Here is a 20,259-nt window from a genome sequence, read left to right as displayed (position 1 = left end):
GGGGCCTCAAAAGCCAGAGGGCTTCCCTGGAGGTCACCATAGCTGATGCTGAGAGCACAGGGAGCTGGCCATTAAGGATACCAATGCCAAGGTAGGTGAGCTGGAGGCTGCTCCCCCGTGAGCCAAGCAGAAACTGGCATGGCAACTGCATGAGTACCGAGAGCTCATGAATATCAAGCTGGCCCTGGTCATTGAGATAACCACCTACTGCAAGCTGCTGGAGGGTGAAGAGAGCTGGCTGGAGTCCGGGATACAGAACATGAGTATCCATACTAAGACCACCAGCGGCTACTCAGGTGGCCTGAGCTCGGCCTATGGGAGGCTCACAAGCCCTGACCTCAACTATGGCCTGAGCTTCTTCCAGTAGAGCTTTGACTCTGGCAGGGACTCCAGTGCCTTCAGCCAGGGCAGCTCCTTTAAGGCTGTAGTTGTGAAGAAGATCGAGACCTGTGATGGGAGGCTGGTGTCTAAGTTGTCTGCTGTCCTGTCCAAGTGAACAACCACTGTGGTCCCTCCCAGCCTCCCCACTCTTGTGCCTGCCATAGAGCCTTTGGGGGAGGGAGCTGTGCAGGGGAGCACTGGGAACAAAGAACCCCCCTAAGGCTCAGCCCCAGTTCTTATCCTACCCTTGGGGGGTGTCTACTGTCCTGGGTACACCCCCTTGCCCATGCCTCCAACTAAAAGCCAACCCAATTTTGGAAAAATGAAGCCCCAGGTGGCTCTGCCAATCCCCTGTCCACCAAATAAAATTAAAACAAAAACATTTCTCATGGTGCTGCTATGTGGTTTAAATGAACTAAAACATGTAAAACACTTAGCACAAGGACAAACATCAAGCAACTACTCAGTAGATGTTAGTTATTTTCATTGTTATCATATACCTACAGTTTTGATTTGATGAAGCTGCCTCATTATTATTCTAAGAAGGCTGGAATGGTATTTACTGTTTTCTAGTAATCCATCAGCTGGTTGTCATTCTTGATTTCTCCTTTTCTATCATTTCCCATATTGTGTCCATCATCAAGTCCTGATTTTAATTCTTGGATAACTTTTGAACCCATTTACTTCTTTTCACCCCCATTACTATCACCTTCCTTCGTGATACCACCAACTTGTGCCCAGACTGCTGTTTAAACTTTCTGGTTTATCTATTAGTTGCCATTTTTGTCACTCTCCAGGTCATTGTTTACCCTGGAGCCAAGGTGATCTTTTAAAAACACAGAACTCTTTATATCATGCTGCAGCTCAAAGCTCTCCAGTGCTTTCTGATCTGAAGTCCCAAGATTTCTAACATGATTACAATGTTCTACCTGATGCAGTTCCTGCCTACTCCTTCTGCCATGTTTTCCAGCCCCCTCTTACTCTGCCTTGCCTCACTGCAGTGTTCCAGTCTTGGTAACCTTCTTTTAGTTTATCAAATGGTTAATAATAGTCTTGACTTGACATTTTTTACATTTTTTAGTATCAAAAGAAATTCAATGTTGCTAAGTAAGTGGACTGTTACATGGGCTGGAGCTTGTGATTTTTCCTTCAAAGAGAATTCTTCCATATATATCATCAAAGCAGTACTATTAATAGTATTGCTTTCAGCCTGGTCATGGAGGAAGAGTATCATTGAATTGGACATTATATTCAGTATTTGTTAAAATTGGATTTTACCTAGATCCTGGTGTTTTATAATTTTCAAAACCACTTCCCGTTCTTTCCTCTCATTTAACTCTCACAACAACTCTGTGAAGTAGCGAAGACTGGAATTATTACTTTCATCTTACAGATTATGAAACCGTGCCCAGACAGGATGGTAACACTCATTCCATCCTTTTCATACACTTAAGACACCCATGGCTCACTTCTATTTTGCATACACATGGCTGGTGTTCACCTGTGGCAGAAAGACAAACTGAAGATACTCCTTTCAGGTTTCCAGAACAATCTTCTCAATTTTAATTTTTCAGGTTATTTTGGGATTCCAGGTGGGCCTTGTACCCCTTTTGGCTCCCTTTGTAATATTCTCCCTCCCCCTTTGTAATATTCTTGAAAGGGGCATAAAGAACCTGTTTCTTTCCTAGTTACTTACTTTCAATATTTTTATGGCATTTTCTGGCCTGTATAATAGCAAGTTTACAAGTATTTTTTTTATGATTTCTGCCTTTGTTTTCACACTTAGAAAACTCTTTCCTTTTTTTTTCTTTTTAAGAGAGAGAGAGAGAATCTTAAGCAGCCTCCACACCCAGTGTGAGCTGGACAGAGGGCTGGATCTCACAGCCCTGAGATCATGACCTGAGCCAAAATCAAGAGTCTGACACTTAACTGACTGAGCCACCCAGGCACCCCAGAAAACCCTTTCCTATATAGACATATAAAAATTTACCTATTTGTTTCCTGGTGCTTTTATTTATTTTTCCACATTAGTGTCTTTAATCCAGGGTTGGCAAAGTATGGCCCATGGGCTAAATCCGGCCCATTGCCTGTTTTTGTAAACAAAATTATATTACACACAGCCATGCCCATCCATGTGTTTAGGTATTATCTATGGCCGTGTCATGCTGCAGTGGTAACATGGACCATCTGGCCTGCAAACCCAAAACAATTTACTATCCTGTTCTTTACAGAACAATTTTGCCAACACCTGCTTTAATCCATCTATAATTTATTTTGATACAGTGTTTAAGTCAATTACCTAATTTTTTCTTCAAATAGCTAGTACATTTTCTCGATACTATTTATTCAACAGTGCAGTTGTGATAGGCTGAAAAATGGCCCAGAATATGTTCATGTCGCAATTCCTGGAACCCATGAAGTTTGCCTTATTTGACAAAAGGAACTTTGCAGATGTGATTAAGTTAAAGATCTTGAAATGGAGAGATTATCATGGATTTCCTGGATGGGCTTAATGTAAGTACCATAGTCTTTATCAGAGGGATGCAGGAGGAGTCATGCAAAAAAGAAGAGGATGGGATTGAAAAAAACAGAGATAGTAGGGATGCACCATGAAGACAGAAGAGCCCACAAGCCAAGGAATACAAGGTGGCCATTAGCAGCAGAGAAAGGCAGGGAGACAGATTTTCCTTCCTCAGAGTCTCCAAAAGGAAACAATCCTGCCTACACCTTGATTTTAGCTCAGTGAAACCACTTTTGGAATTCCAACCTTCAGAACTATGAAGTAATACATTTGTGTTGTTTTAAGACAGTAATGTGGTGGTTATTTGTTACAGCAGCATAGGAAGCTAATACAGCAACATTTCCTTAGAATTTTAAATATTACCTTTATCACATGCCAAATTCTTATCTGATATAGATACAAATTAATGTCTTTAAAAAAATTTTTTTATTAACATATTTGTTTCAGGGGTACAGGTCTGTGATTCATCAGTCTTACACAATTCACAGCGCTCACCGTAGTACATACCCTCCCCAATGTCCATCATCCAGCCTCCCCATCCCCCCACCCAACAAATTTAAAATCTGGCAAAGAATGTGAATAGGCATAACTGTATCATGAATTAAATATCCAGTTAATCTGAGTACATGAGGAGGGGGCTCAGGTTTGTCCTACGTTGACAGAAAAGAGATTCTTTTTTGTTTTTATGAGTTTTCTTCTACCTTCTTCTTATTGGTAATCAAAGAAATGCAAATTAAAACAGAAGTGTTTTTTTTTTTTTCCCTTAACAATCAAATTGACCAAGACCAAAAAAAAGTAGTAGAAAGTCTGAGGAACTGACACTCATATGTGCTGCTAGTGGATGTAGAAGTTGTGAGTCTTCCTGTAAGACAATTTGGTAATTATATCAATAGGCTTAAAAGTAGGTATATGCTTCGATATAGCAATGCCACTTTTAGGAGTTTGCTCTAAGGAGGTAACCGTGAGCATGCATAAAAATTGTGCTCAAGAATGTCCATGTCTGCATTGTTCATGGGAGCAAAATATTGGGAAAAAACGGAGTATAAAGAAATAAGGGATTACTGTATAAAATACACATCTTTTAAATGGGATACTATGATACCATTATGATGTTAAATAATATATAATACAGCTATCATTAAGTATAGGATTAAGTAAAGAGAATATATTAATATATCAATATTTACTATGTTAAGAGAATTTACAAAAATGGTATGTCAAAAATTATAACATCATTCTATAGTATGTATAGTATTAATTATTTATCTGTGAAATTTTGTCAACTTGTGAACATAGGATAGAAGGGATAGGAAAGAAAAGATATTTATTAATCTGTTGTAGTAAGATTGTGGATGCTTTTATTATCTTCTTTTAGCTTCTCTATATTTTTATATTAAACAGTATCAATTGCTTTTCTAAAAAGAAATTATGCTATTAAAAATTAGCCCTTTTTTCCTCATTGCTGCCTCCACTCCAAACCATAAACTGTAGCAATGATTATAAAAAATACTATCTATCTGGTCTGAAATATACCTGAAGTTTTATAAATTTTTTGGACAATGAATAGGAGTGGGAATTAAAGACATGCTATAGAAGCCTTTTGCTCTGACCAATAGGATTTTGCCCCTCTGAGTAAAGGACTGGCCAGTACAGTTCTATAGGATCTAAGAATGCCATTTTTTTTAAAGATTTTTATTTATTTATTTGAGAGAGAGAATGAGATAGAGAGAGCACGAGAGGGGGGAGGGTCAGAGGGAGAAGCAGACTCCCCGCTGAGCAGGGAGCCCGATGCGGGACTCGATCCCGGGACTCCAGGATCATGACCTGAGCCGAAGGCAGTCGCTTAACCAACTGAGCCACCCAGGCGCCCGCCATTTGTTTAATTGGCCTGAAATCCTTGAAGGATCTAGGAACAGTGTTACAGATGTTTCCACATATTTTACAATTCACTATTTCCTGGGTATGTTGAGTTTTATCTTTATATTCTTCTCACTTATTTTTAATCACAGTAGCAATAGTAAAGCTCAGATTGAGTAGAAACCAGGTTAGCTTTTCTTTTATGCCTTAGAAAAGGCCTTCGATCAAAGCATGGCTCACTGCACCATCCAAGTAACCTTGGTTAGCCTCAGTCTAAACCCCTGTGCCAACAAAATGGTAGACTTCTCAGCATTGGGAACAGACTATGCCCAATTCCCTTTCATCACAGTATAGAAATGTTTCCTGCTCAGCTGTGGATGCAGTCAGCTGATCTGCACATTTAGAGGATTGCTCCATTGAGCCTTCTTCTTCCTACAGGCACATGTTCCCTGCTCCGTCGATATCACCAGAGATTAACCAGTAATGATGCCAAAGGCTCCCAGTACAGACACAGAGCTGAGCTCATGCAGGATTCTTGGGCCAGGTTTTGTCTTCAACCAGCAGAGATATCACAGCAAGTGGTTCTCAAGGGCAGAGGGAAATGGTACATGAAAAATGCCCCATTGCATCTCTTTGGTCTGCTAGCTAATCTTCTATTAATGTTAATGTCACAGTCTCTTCTTCTGAAGCACAGTAAATTGAATTGCCTCCAATTCACAAATGGTTTGAGTTCAAAGAGTTCTCTTTGTGAGATGGTTGTCTGGAACTTAGGATGCATTTTTCTCAAAGAAATGAGGATAACCTTGTGGTTAAGGATCCAGGTGAGCTCTCAAAGGCCAATTTCACCGAAATCTCCTTGCTGTCTAATGCTAGTGGGAGTATAGCAGTTGACCACTGAGTATAAGACTAATTGTGTGTGAAAGTAAGTCCATTTCCACTGTGGGATACTGGGGACACATCTCTCTCCATTGGGGCTCTACTATCTTAATTCTTTTCTTATTGAGTACTAGTAACAGAGGGTGCTCTCAGTCCCTCTGCCCTCAGCGTGGCTTCTGTGGCCCAAAAGCAGACTTCTGGCACAGTGTGGTTTCTGGGAGTAGAGAGAACCAGTTCAGATGCAAGGTGGAATCATAAGTCATAGTCAGCCTTCCCCCAGTTTCTCTGGTTACTCATCACCTCCTCCTGTTGGAGATATTATATGACTAGAGAATTTGGGCCAGGAGCTAGCAGGAAGAAGGGAGTAATGAGAAAGGTAGAAGGGCCGGGTTTTCTCTTCATCTCTTTCCCCTCAAAGCTCATATCCTGCTACTCTGCAGGAAGAGAGATGAAATGAACAGTGGGGAATAGGACTCAAGGACAAGAGACACTGGGAGGGGTGCCCAGACCCTAAAAATAATAACAGAGTAAGGAGATGGGGAGGAATGAGTTTCTGCATTGTTTTGTTTAGTTATTGGCAAGTGTGTTATCTTCATCTTTTGGTTTTCTTCCTTCTACTGCTCCTTTTAGGTCTCTCCTCATCTACTCAATTTTGGAATGACAATGTTCCCATGGGCTCAGGCTTGGATAGTCTTCATTTATAACTATATACTTTCTCCCAAGCAATCTCACTAATTTCCATGGATTAACATCTGTTTATATATTTATTTATCTAACCTCAGACATCTCTTCTGAGCTCCAGACTTTTCACTTGGATATTCTCTTTAATATCTAAAATGTAACCTGCCTAAAATGGTCATCTAAAGTGTGGTATGTCTAAAAGCGAATGCCACTAGAATATAAACTACATGAGGGCAGGGATTTTTGACTGTTTTGCTCACTACTATATTCCCAGTGGCTAGAAGAGCACATGGGACATAGCATAGTAGGTGCTCAATAAATGTTTATTCAATGGACTCTTCATTTTCTTCCCCAGATGCCCCTGTTTATCTACCAACTTGCTTCTGCTATGGGGCTATGAGGTATTATTGACATCTTCTCCTTTACCTCTAGATCCAATCATCCAGTCCTCTTGGTTCTCCAAAAGAGATCTCAAATTTTTATAGTCTCCAGATGCATTGCCTAACCCTTAGTCAAACTTCCTGAACTTCTTGTCTGAACCACTGCACTCATCCTTCTCCATTTACTGCAGCAGCCTGCTACATAGACTTCTTACTTTCCCTTCCCTTCCCTTCCCTTCACTCAACAGCCAGAGTGACCTGTAAAAACAGAAATTTGATCACGGAATTATTTTAAGTTAGATTTAAGTTCTTGAAAACACTCCAACAAGGTCCTGCACCATCTTGCCCAGTCACACCGTGCCATCTCATTTGTCTTCTCCCGAACCTCCTATCTCCATTTTGTTCCTGGAACACATAGAGCTCCCTCTTGCGCCCTGGCTGGCTCTTGCTCATCTTAGGACTTGACTCAGGTTTTTTCTCATTCTCCCAAATATGCAGTGAGTACATTTTCTCACTAAGGATTCTCTCTCCTCAATTTGATTTGTATACTCATGGTCTTAAAATACCACTGGTCTCACAAAAGTGTGATTTCGTTGTTACCATCTCAAGTATTCCTTTTGTGGCTACTTTTGGGATAAACTCTTAGTTCTTTGGGAGGGCCTGGGAGTCCCTTTCTGAGTGGGTCTTGCTCGCCTTCCCAGGTACACTCTCACTCTATCAGCAAGCCCCCTTCTGTGTATGTGCATTCTGCCCATGCTGCATATAGCAGCTATTCGAATGTGTCACGTTGGCCCACACCATTGTATATATCATTGCCTTTGCCTGGAGTGCCCTGCCTGGTTTGTCATCTGGCCCACTACGACTTATTCTTAAAGACCCAGATCAGTCATCACCTCTTCTGGGAAGCAATCCCAGAAACAACTCCTCCTTTTGTGTGAGCTTGGTGCTCCATGTTTGTACAGCAGTAGACCCCGGATGTCCCTCTGTCTTAACACTTAACACTGTACATCTGTGATTTTTGTCCATTTCTGGTACTGGTCATGGACTCTGGCAGACAGGGACTCTGTTTTCTTCATGTCTGTCTTTCCAGGGCATGAGAAATATTCATCTACACACACACACACACACACACACACACACAAGGCAGCATTCATCGTTTTGCTGTGCATAATGGGAAGCTGCATGCAGAAATAGGGGGAAATCATTTGCATGTATTTCAGAAAAATATTTCTGGTTCTTTTGTGAGTTCCTTTATCTTTCTATTCTGATGTGAATATTATTTTAATGAAATGATTCTTCCTTTCCTTTCTCCCCTCCCCTCACTCTCTCTCCCTCTCCTTCCTCTCCTCATCCTTCACTACCTCCCCACCCCCAGTGATTTGGGAAGGTCTTGGCAGTTACTCACTTGGAATAAAGATTGAAGTCCTACAAAATAAACAGAGGGTAATTAGTGATTTTAAAGTGTGTTAACCCACAAAGATTATTTTCTTTTTCTCCATGCCCATTTGGTAAGATGGTTCTCTGGGACTGTGCAATTACGGATGAATGGCACCGAAATGCTTGGACAATAATTTGTAGGAAATACAATTATGAGTCGAAGTCATTAGTGGGAGTAAATGAATAGTTTGTTGGTTAACAGGTCAATGTTGAAAGCCCAAAGTGGTTAAACATTGTATTAAATTACACATTAAGAGCTTAACCCTTTTCATTTGAACATTTTCATAAATTATTGAGCTTTTAAACTGTATTTTTATGTTTTTTGATTTGTGGTAGAGAAAGGAAGAGAGGTGCCCAACTTGGGTTTTCTAAGAGTTCTTGAAGTGAAATGACTCACATTTACAATGCGGGCAACGCTTTCTTCATCACAGAAGCTGGCTGGTTTGCCTTGTGAGGCACTTAAATAACATTTATGAAGTAAGGAAAATAATTTTTTGAGTATCAAAGCTATCTGGGTACAGTTAATTTAGAGTTAGTTCCAGAGGCCAGCAATTTGATTATGTGTCCAGTTCTTTGGTTCTGGACTCAGAAGCCCTGGTTTCAGAACTCAGTGCTGACGTCTCATGACTGTCAAATCTTGTCCCTGAAGCATTTCAGTTTCCTAATCTGTTTAATCTGTCAAAAGAAAAACAACAAGAAAAAACAAACAGTTCTTACTTCAAGTGAAACGACTTAGCCTAGGTTGGGTTTATTCTAAGTTCTTAATAAATGTTTGCATTGTTTGTTCTGCTTTTAAGCATATTGAATATTATATACTTACTTAGGCATATATCTTTTTTTTAAAGATTTTTTAATTTATTTGTTAGAGAGAGAGAGAGAGCACAAGCAAGGGGGCGGCAGGCAGAGGGAGAAGCAGGCTCCCCGCTGAGCAGGGAGCCGGATGCGGGACTTGATCCCAGGACCCTGGGATCATGACCTGAGCCCAAGGCAGATACTTAACCGACTGAGCCACCCAGACATTCCTAGGCATATATCTGATGGGATTTTGCAAGTGAATATCCAGAAGGCAGGATTCAAAATAGTTAATTTAAATCCTTATGAGCTGAATGCTAATTGTGAGCCCAGGACTGGGTTAGGAATTGTGACATATATAAAGGAAACATATAAAGCAGTGGCCGTGCATTCAGGTAGTAAATGTTGAGGTGGGAGATAAGACATAGGCACTGTGATAATTACGGAATAATTTAATACTGAAATATATGGTACTGACTATAGGTTACATAGCTTGTCTCCTCAGCATGGCCGCCACTCCCTCCCCCCTCCGAGCCTTCTCAGCCTGTGTGTATTTCAGCAGTGACAACAAAAAATGTATTTCCCTCCCCCTTCCCCCCAACTCTCACAGAATCTCCAGTGTTTTTCAGCATTCCTGCCTGCTTGTGATAGGTGTCATCATGACAAATGTCGTGTGAGTTCATCAACTAATCTGTTTGTTGCTGTCACCGTGAGGCTTCTTTCATCCACTTTACCTCCTCTTTGGGCTTCCTTGGTCATTGTCCTTCATTCAGGAAGGTGCTGTCCCTGCTGCTAGTAGCTGCCATGAGAGTACTGAAAGCGTGGGTGCTAAGGGTAGCTTTCACTGCTACCCAGTTGGTCAGACCCTGCCATGTGGGAGTATTGTGTCCCATGATGAAGTGTGGTGACCACCTCTCTTGGCCACTTGGGGTTCCACCTGATCACCTGGACACCAGAACATTGGAGTGCTTATTTCTCCATGTCTCAGTCATGATTTTCCTCATTCAGGACACATCTATTGAACACCCATTATATGCTAAACACCGTGATAGGCATTGGTGCTGTGATGGTGGGCAAATGTAGGTATAGTTCCTACTGTCTTGTGCAGTAGGGGAGACAGACAGAATTACAGTAAGAGATCAAATTGCAGTGTGTTGAGTGCTAGAAAGGAGAAGAACATGGTGATGGGACAGATTATAACATAAGGTTGGGCCCATTTGGGAGGTCTTGGAGGCCTCTCCGAGGAACCAAAATGAACATCATTCTGAAGACTGAGGCAGAGGGAGTTAGTGCTAGAGTTCCAGGCAGAGGAGCTTCAGGTGCAAAAGCCATCTGGAGAGTTCCTTCAGGTCCTTTTCTCAGGTTCAGTCGTGGATCCAGGGGCTCAGGAAAAAGGGCCTATATCTGAGACAGACCCTGTCATCCTCTATTTTTCTCTCTGCTCCTTTGTGTAAGCTTCTCCTCCCACGCAAAGCAACTCAAACAAATGGCCCACAGTCTAGCCACAAACCTGGGCATGCCCAAATCCCAGATATAAACAGATCTTTTGCTCAAGTACAAGCTCCACATCACTACAAGGTCTATAGGAGGAAGCGGACATTAGCCATGGGCTGAAGTGCTCCCTGAAATCTAATGGAAGAAGTGGGGCTTGAGCTGCATTTTGGAAGAATAGATGAGGGAAGGCAGGCAAGGCACACAGGTGGAAGGGGTAAAATGGGTGAAGGGATAGAGGAAGGAATGATCCTGTCAAATGAGAAGAGGTAAACAGACTGGGCTTCCTGGAATAGAGAGTTTATTACAGAGTCAAAGACCATCAAGTAGAGTCAGATTATGGAGAGTCTTGAAAGTCAGGAAGGGAATTTGGGGCTTTGTTACTGAGTATTGTAGGCAGATACTGCAGGTTATAAACAAAAAAGAATGTAACTAAAATAACTTAGCAAAGTTTAAAAAAAAGAATAAGGCAGAATGGTCAGAAGAGAAAAAGGTGTTTGCAGAGGGTCTAGCTCAGGTGATATTATACTTATTTTGACATTTGTGAGTTTGAGATAACAGTAGCTCATCCAAATGTCAATATCCACCATGTAGCTGGAAATACGACGCAGGCACTGATGAAACATCCAAGCTTGATGCTTTGGTCATACACATAGACAGGTATTATTTTGCCATGAGAGTGCATAAGTTATGAGATGATTTTACTGCTTTCTAAAAGCTCTGTCAACAATTGAAAGGACATACATTTATGTTAATAGTTAAAAATGCACTTCAAAGATTCTGTGATTTTTTTTCATTCATTCTGACTTGACTATTATAAGAATGATTAGTTGAGAAATACCTTTTTGTCCCTACTCTTGGTTCTGCTACCTGAAGCTTGCATGTTGGTAGGTGCAGAGTAGGGGTTTTTTGCATATTGATTTAGTATTGTGCACAATTGATCACAGAGTTTAAGAGCATTTTTGTCTTTGATAAACATTTTCTTTTTTTTTTTTTTTTTTAAGATTTTATTTATTTATTTGACAGAGACAGAGACCGCGAGAGCAGGAACACAAGCAGGGGGAGTGGGAGAGGGAGAAGCAGGCTTCCTGCTGAGCCGGGAGCCCGATGCGGGACTTGATCCCAGGACCCTGGGATCATGACCTGAGCCGAAGGCAGTCGCTTAACCAACTGAGCCACCCAGGCGCCCTGATAAACATTTTCTATGCTTGGTAGAAAATTTTCCGTATAGACATTCAAGAACGGATCACAGAAATTTGCATATGTATGCATATACATATAAAGAGACTTTATTTTATTTTATTTTCCCAAAGGTTAAAACATACAAACAAGGAATAAAATTAAAATTATTTTCTTTTGGGATGATTTATGTCTTAATTTCTGCCTGCCCTATAATTAGAAATTTTGAACTCTGTAAATTATTTCAAGATAAAATTATTGCCCAAGTAAACTTCAGAAATTACATCATTAACCTAGGGACCTTTCTAAGCCTAGAACAACATTATTGGTACAAGTGCCCATGCACACACAGACACATAAATAAAGAGGGAAGTTTAAAATAATTTGAAAATGATTTATTGCCGGCTACCTCTGTAGTTGGAGATTCAAGTATTATTACTTTACTTTAGTGCAACAAGGGAGGACAGTAAGTTGCTGTGGGCTAAAGGTAAATTATGATCTATTGCAAAGGAGGAAGGAAATGTACTGAGGAAAGAAGAAGGAGTTGGGAGTAAGCCATGTGTTTTCTGAAGTATTGCTTCAGATAATGGCTTGAAAAAAGTCTTTGCCTTGACCCTTGTTGGGAAAGGCCAGAATAAACTGGGAGACAGACTACCTTCTTGAATCTTTGATAGTTAAGGAGTAGCATCCTGGCATGGCGAGGATCAGATGGATGAGCTGGACCCTGATACAAACCAAGATCTCTAGAGTCTCAAGTTTCCCTGTCTTCAACTTTGCTTAGCAAAGCCATCTTGGACACACACACTTTAGAGTTTGAAGGGATCATTTAATACATCAAGGCTTAGGACAACCAATCCAAGGTAATTTTGATTCTGTATTCTACTAACCCTATCTGTAAACTGAGCTGAAGTCTTCAGGTTAGAGATTTGTTATGAACTTTTATATCGGAGACTCTCATAGCCACTTGTTTTTATTTGGCATAAGAAAGAGGTGGTAAAATTTCATTCTCAAAACAGTGTGATGCCAGGAAGGAAAAGACTAAAATATGTTTTAGATCTATTATGTGCAAGGTCCAACCTAGATGTTTCATAGTTTTCTCATTTAATCCTCTTACCACTCTGTGGGGAAGGAAACCGGAGCCCATCCTTGAGTATATTACCCTTGGTTAGAACATGGCAAAACTGACTCGATTGTCAGTTGAGTCTGCCTCCAATTCCTGTATTTTTCACCCCCTGCCATGTTCAATCCTGCATTATTTTTTATTGCAACATGTCACAGATGAGAAAAGTAATATCCAAAAAAAAAAAAAAAAAAAAAAAGTAAAAGCACTGGTGCTCATCAAGCCTGAAGCTTGCTTTCCCAGACTCTTCCTTCACAGGATTCTTTGGCTGAATAACATCAAACTCATGTTAACTATTAAAATGTCTAAAGGCAAGCTTTCCTCACTTGGCTTTAGGTTTGCTCCCAGAAGTAACTGTCACCCATCTTCGAGCAGCTACCTCAGCCCGGGACACGGTGTTGGCTCTGGAGGATGCCGTGGACTGGCGCCCCGGGGATGAAGTTGTCATCATTGGCGGAATAGGTGTTGAAGGTGCCAAACCCATGGAAGAGCTTGTCACTGTGGAAGCTGTGCACAATACAGACCTCCATCTGAGGTCACCCTTGAGGTACTGAATGTCAGCTTGGCTCTGTTTCGACGGAAGCAGATGAGGTCTTAACTGTGTTGGCGTATGGACACTTGCTTGTTTTTCCATGATGTCTTTTGACATTAAGTAGTGCTAGATGTGTTGATGAGAAAATTACAAAGCACAAAATATTTGAAAGATTCAGACGTCTTGAATAAGATTTTCCTGTAAGACTCTAGAACTTCCGTCTTATGGTGCAGTGCACCTAATTCTCACACACTTGTGCCCATAGTTCAACTCTTCTGTACCTGAGTTTGTAAAGAAACAGACTCCCAAAGGAGAATTATGCTAATCTAGTGGCTTACTATTTTAGTCAGATTTGGAGTAATATCTTCAGATGAGTGTTTTCCATGTGTTTTTTCTTCAGGTATTCTCACAACTTCACAGACAATTGGGTGGCTGGAGAACGCCATGTTTTAAAAGTCATGGTAGTGCTGCTTAGCAGGAGTGTCACCATACAAGGAAATCTCACTGCCGAGAGGATGAAGCACCTTGCTTCATGCCAGGAGGCCTGTGCTTCAGAAGGTAGAGAAGTATTTTGCTGGGAAGTCAATGAGTGAAAAAGAATGTTCTTCCTGGGCGCCTGGGTGGCTCAGTTGGTTAAGCGACTGCCTTCGGCTCAGGTCATGATCCTGGGGTCCCGGGATCGAGTCCCGCATCGGGCTCCCTGCTCGGCGGGGGGTCTGCTTCTCCCTCTGACCCTCCCCCCTCTCGTGCTCTCTCTCCCATTCTCTCTCTCAAATGAATAAATAAATAAATAAATAAATAAATAAATAAATAAAAAAGAATGTTCTTCCTGTCAAACAATATGTAGTAATGTCGACTTCCTTCAAAATGGAATAAACCCTTAACCTTTGCATGTCTGTAATATTCTTTAGTTTTCAGAATGCTCTTGATAAATTGTCATTTCGTCTCTTGCCTTCCACGACCTTGTAAACGAGGTAAACAAGTTTCCACCTGTGAAATTATTTCTCTGGGGAAAAAAAAAATCCTGTTAAATAATTAAATCCGGAGAGTCAGATTAAATTTCCAAGGAAATTTATAAGGAAGTCTTAACTCAGATTCCAGGCCCCTTCTAAAATTCTCAGGAAAACAATTTAATGCCAGAGTCATAGACCCAGGCAGAACATTCTTACTGATTAGACTGATGGGGCTCTTGTGCCCCCCCCACCTCACCCCTACTTTTAGAGTTTGTTTTCTGAGTGAACTACCACATACTTTAAGTAAGTGGTTGAAAAAGTCAATTTATCTTCTAGAAGAATAACAGGCACTGAATCACACTGATGTGCCTATTAAACATCTATTTCAGGGATGGTTAGTTTAGTAGGTTATGTTTTAGTTTCCCAGGCTGTAGATTATGAGGCTTTCACATGTTGTGAAGATATCATTTGTCAACTTTGGTTTAGGATGGTGTGGGTGTCAAGGATGACTCCCAGGCATGAGCTCTGGATGGATGATGAGGCTATTTAGTGAGATGGCAAGAAGAACAGCTTTTGGAGTGGGAGGCTACAGATCATGATTTTAATTTTGTACGTGTCGGGATAGATGCCAAGCCAGGACCTGCGTAGAGGTGCCTGGGAGTGTCTGGAGCCTGGCAGAAATGTCATGGCTGGAGTTAAAGGTTTGAGTCATGTCTACATATAGATGCATGTGGGTGTCATGTTGGGATGTGGTTGGGTGAGAGGGACCTTGATTCTACCCTCCACCACCCAGTCACTTAGCTCACAAACATGTCATTCTGAAAAAGGTTTGGATACTGTGGGTTAGAATCCAATGATTGCCAAATTTAACAATTTTGCTGAAATGGGAACTGCACTGTATTCAAACTATCTCGGTAGTTCTCATACAGGTATTCTCAGATCATATTGTCTAAAATGCTGCATCTGATTGTGCTGCTAGGGAGCCCATGCTTCTAGGTCTGGGCCATTGCAAATCTGTTGGCTCCTAATGGAAAAATCCCTGATTTCATTACAACTCTTAAATGTTATTACAAAATTCTCAAAATAAATCAAAATAGACATTCCTTAAAAAAATAACATATTGCTCGCCCTTTCTTTGTATGGGGCTAAAGTGTGGAAATGAGGTAGCCAAATAAATAATATGAGGCCTGGCCACTCAAAATATTATGGATCACTGGCAGAAATAATCAGAATTGTGATAAAGCTTACAAATGTGAAACACCTCTTTATTTACCACTTATATATTTATTCCTGGGTGTTAGCAAATTTACTGTGACTTATTCACTGTGGAATGATACATCATTTTGTATTTGTGGCATTTTGATTTATTAACATGGATAATAAAGAACTAATTCAGAAGATGAGTTCTTATCCATTCTGAGGTTAGTTCACACCACCAAATGCCATGTGTCCACAGAAAGTGTCCTGGATCCTGAGGTCACAACACTTTGATGCAATGGTAGCTGAGTGTATTAGAGTTGTGCAGTTTGTTGTCCTCACTAGGGAACTGGCTGGGAAGGAGGCGTTGGGGGTGAGGGTGGTGAGGATGCTGCTCAGCTGCTTCTCTGGAGCCCTTTGCCATTTCTGCAGTGGCTTTATTGCTATGTCCCCAAACTACAAAGCAGCAAAATAAAGGGGGGAAACTCCACTGGACAGCTTAAGACTAAAAAGAGCTGTGATTACATTCAGCGCTCACATTTCTTCCCTACAATTATCAACCACGAGAAGGTCATTTTATTGCACACTCCCTCCAGGGGATCTTTTGGATTGAAATAAGCGTCTATTTAGGTTGGTTTTGTGGGTTATAGTCAGCCTCTTTGTGACAGTAATTAAGGTGATTGATTTGGGGGCTTCTGGAAATAATAGAGTGAAGGCAACATCATGTCCTAGTTATCAGATGTTTTAATTAATAATCCAAAGAGAAGAATCAAAGTAAAAGGGAAATAAGATTATTAAATGAAACAAACAATAATGGTTTGTCTCTTGTGCTGACAGTAAATTTCATACCAGATGATTTGTCTAGAAGCATGTTGCACCTGCTTCAGGACCCCCCGGCTTCATTCTGTGTTTCAGGGGATTTGCAGGACTGTTTATATTCCAAGAGTGAGAAGATTTTGGGATCCAGGGATCTGGGGGCCAGAGTCATTGTTCAGTCTTTCCCAGAGGAGCCCAGCCAGGTCCAGTTGAAGGGAGTGCAGTTTCGGGTGTTGGGGCAAGCCTTCCGTAAGCATCTGAGCTCCCTGACTCTGGTGGGAGCTATGAGAGGTAAGCAGGCCCAGGCCTATGACTTCTCATTTTTCTCTCTTCTTCCATGTTCAAGGTTGTACATGCAAGGGTCATGATAGGTATCAGATGGGGACATGGGGGGTTCAAAGGTAGATAATTTATATTCTAGATCTGTGGTTCTCCAATTTTAGTATGCCTAACAAAAATTATTTGGGGCACTCACTAAAATTTAGGGTTATAGACTCTGCCCTGACAAATTCTGGTCTAAGGTAGGCCTAGCAATCTGAATTTTTAAAAGCAAGCCTTGTGATTCTGGAACAAGTAGTCTAAGGAATACACTGTGGGAAACGTCACTATAGGTACAACAGACATGGAGTGAGCCACACAAATCTGTGTTTTGAATCCTGCTTCTGTCATTTACTACCTTTGTGATTGCAGGTAAATGGATATTGAATAGTATAAATAATCAGTGCTATGAGAGCCCAGCACAGCAGAAAGCATTTCCATATGAAGTTGTCCTAACTCAGAGGAGTCTTCTACCTGGGAAAATAGGGGAGAATGGGCTGAGAACCAGGTACTTCTCCTGGGCACATTGAGCAGGCAGAGTGTGCAGATCTTGGCCAGAGCTAAAGATATAGGAAGGGAGCAGGAAACATCAAATGCAGGTGAGAACAACTAGGTGAAAAACAAGATCAGAACCAGAAAAGAAGAATATGACCAGATGTAAATAAAGGTTCTAAAACTGAAGTTGGAGAGACATAGGAACATCCAGGGCAAAAACCCAATACCGGATGCGGACATGCAGAGAACAAGAGATGCTAAGTAATGAGGACAGCAGCTCCTTTTCTGAATCACCCTCCCCACCCCCAGCTTCTCCAACACTCACACATTCAAGCTTTGCCTTCCTGAAAAGGGCTGGTGCTCTGGGGGTGATGTCTGACAGGAAGTATCAGGACATACTTGGTGGTGCAAGCGGGTCTAGAGAGATGGTAGAATTTCAGCAAGCAATGACAAAGTAATCCTTGAGATCCTTGAGGACAGAATCCTGGCACCTGCAGCATTTTTTTTTCTCACCTCCAATAATCCGCACACCAAGGATGTCTATCCTAATTTTCCAGATCTCCACATTATTTATTTTGACATTCATTATAATTGCCTGGCAAGTTAAAGTAATTTTTTCAGTACTTCAAACATATGATATTTATATAATATCTCTCATTTAGGGAGATGTTTCCTAACATGGCTCCTTCCCTAGCACATTGGGATGAGCAGTATCTTTGTACCGTACTCCCTGGTTCTTTGGTCTCCTGGTGCTTATAGTGCCACATAAAGTTTGATGTGGGACAAGCTCCAGTATCAGTCAGGGTAGAAGTCACATATGAGTTATACTGATTAAATGTAATCAAATCCTTCCTTGCTCAAAAGTCTATCTGCCTCCGCCAACCTGCTTCAGAATAGCTACACTTTTATCTATTTTTTTTTAATTTAGTTTTAGTTGGAAAGGATTCAGTGCTTTAAAAAGTTTGAAAAGCACTGAATTCATATATTATCCCCTGTAGGTCTCTGTTAAAATGCAATTGTCTTTCCTGGGAGGGGTTAGAAGCTTCTGGCATGCTTGCCAAAGAATCTCTTAGTGTTTCATGCCCTGAAGGCTCTTGTACCCTGTGTGGCCAATTGCGCCTAGGCACTAGAGTTAGAAGGTGCTGGCATCTCTGCTACTTTTACAGGTAAATCCCTGAATTCTGCCCATAATAGCTCCAAAAACACATTAGTGCTTATTGATTGTTCAGATGCGCAAGCCTATACTGAATGAGTGTATGTAGAGATCTGGAGTCAGGAAAAGTCTGCAGCAGGCAGTGTTTCCTACAGAGGTGGGTATGGATGGGTTAACTTATTGGTGAGTAATGTGAGGGTATCTGGTACCAGAGGAGCTGGGATCTAGGAGAATGTGGAGGCTCAGTGTCTATAGTGACATTGTCATTGAGAATTTTCTGGATAGCTCCAATTTAAAAGTCAAATTATTCCATAAACCAAAGTAATTTTTTCAGTACTTCAAACATTTGATATTTATATAATATCTCTCACTACCTGGAAATAATATAAAACTCCTTTATCAGGATTTATCATTTAATTATCCATTATTATTTTAATGTAAGTTTCCTATACCAGAATGAAGATACACAAGGGCAGAATTTACTTAGTTTTGTTTGTCCAATTCCTGAAATATATAGTTGATACTCAGTAAATATTTATTTATTGACTGATCCAGTTGATATAACTTCATGGGGGGGTATAAAATATGCCCATGGAGCCAGGGTAATGATTTTCCTAAATGTCAATTTCTTTTAGCATAGTAGAGGTACTTGCCTTTCACTTTCATCAAACTACCACGTTCAAATGTGAAAGTCATGATCCTCAGGTCAACCTCTGGCTTTACTTACATTTTGAATAGGAATCTCTGGCTGTCTTGGGCCAAGGATATAATTGCCTGGCAAGTTAAAAAAAATATGTCACAGCCTGAAGAAATAATGACTGTATCTCCACATGGAAGATGTGATTTTCAAAGTTCATGGTTTGGTCCTTCAAGAGTACTCTTCACATTGTCCTTGACTTCTCTTTAGCCACTGTCTGCCATATTGTGATGAGGATAGCAAAGATGGTGGCCATTTGGAAATCCTGACAGCCAAGAATTCTTTGGTGGTTTGGCCATACTGTCTCTTTCCCAGATGGTTTTCTTTCTAGCACCTGACTCTTGGATTCCACCTTGCTTATCCTTGGTATCTTTGAGGTGCCTTGGCCTGGGTTGCCCATTTTCTTGATTTGATTTTTCTTTCCAACTCCTCATTTCCTGAGTTTCATTATTGTAGGGGGAATGTTCTCAGTTATATTACAGTTTGCTTTGGAAATGATCAACAGAATCTAAGGAACCTTCAAGATTCACTTCAAATGTTTGACTTACTCTTTCCTCTTCAGATTCCTATGTACAGGGTTGCACAGTGTGGAGCTCCTTCAGTAGAGGCCTTAGCATGTCAAGGACCTTGGGCCTGAAGGTGGACAGTAATGTATTCTACAATATTTTAGGCCATGCACTGCTGGTAGGTAAGTGATGAATTTGTTTCATTTCGGCATTCTTGAGTAGGACAAATAGTTTTTCAAGAGGAATTTTCCCAAAATTTGAATTCCCAATCTGTAAAAACTTTAGCCTCTGATCATTGGAAATAGGCCATAGTTTAAAATTCTGAATTTAAATTTACCCAACACTAATTAGCTTCCTCAACTGTATCAAGAGGAAACTGATCTTTTAAAGGTGACATTTCAATTCAGGTTAATAAATATGAAATGGGAGGTTTTCAAATTTAGGGTCAGCAATTTTCACCATAATTTAAAGTCACATAAATAAATCTCTGTACAGTCTCATGAAGTGTTAAGCCTTGATGTTGGACAGGAAGTTAAAAATTCTGAATTCTGTTCTTAGTTTCTCCTGTGGTTTGCTAAAGATGCTAATGTTTCAGAATCTTCTGCTTGGTCACTTGTATCCACTTTTTTCTCCTAAAGTTCATTCCCCTTGCAGAACCCAGAATTATCCCTAAAAAACACAGATTGCATCATATCACTCCCATCCTTAAAACTCTTTAAGAATTTCTTATTGCTTTGCACTACTGGGTATTTACCCCAAAGATACAAAAGTAGGGATCCGAAGGGGTACGTGCACCCCGATGTTTATAGCAGTGATGTCCACAATAGCCAAACTGTGGAAAGAGCCAAGATGTCCATCGACAGATGACTGGATAAAG

The 20,259-nt window shown here is 40.8% G+C and overlaps 1 protein-coding gene and 1 pseudogene across 1 annotated transcript in view; both read left to right on the top strand.

The window, feature by feature from the left end:
* LOC102733050 (keratin, type II cytoskeletal 8-like) overlaps positions 1-496 on the top strand; it is a 1,893-nt pseudogene extending 1,397 nt beyond the window's left edge.
* Positions 1-20,259, top strand: part of PKHD1 (PKHD1 ciliary IPT domain containing fibrocystin/polyductin) — a 321,184-nt gene that overhangs the window by 163,624 nt on the left and 137,301 nt on the right. The window contains exons 38-41 of the mRNA XM_081828411.1: positions 13,052-13,262; positions 13,648-13,805; positions 16,313-16,504; positions 19,439-19,564. Coding sequence (XP_081684537.1) covers positions 13,052-13,262; positions 13,648-13,805; positions 16,313-16,504; positions 19,439-19,564 — 687 coding nt within the window. The remainder of the gene's footprint in view (positions 1-13,051; positions 13,263-13,647; positions 13,806-16,312; positions 16,505-19,438; positions 19,565-20,259) is intronic.

This window comes from Leptonychotes weddellii, chromosome 8, assembly GCF_054177405.1.
Source record: "Leptonychotes weddellii isolate Sample4059 chromosome 8, ASM5417740v2, whole genome shotgun sequence".
In the NCBI taxonomy this organism is placed as follows: domain Eukaryota; kingdom Metazoa; phylum Chordata; class Mammalia; order Carnivora; family Phocidae; genus Leptonychotes; species Leptonychotes weddellii.
This window is presented reverse-complemented; position numbering and strand designations above follow the sequence as displayed.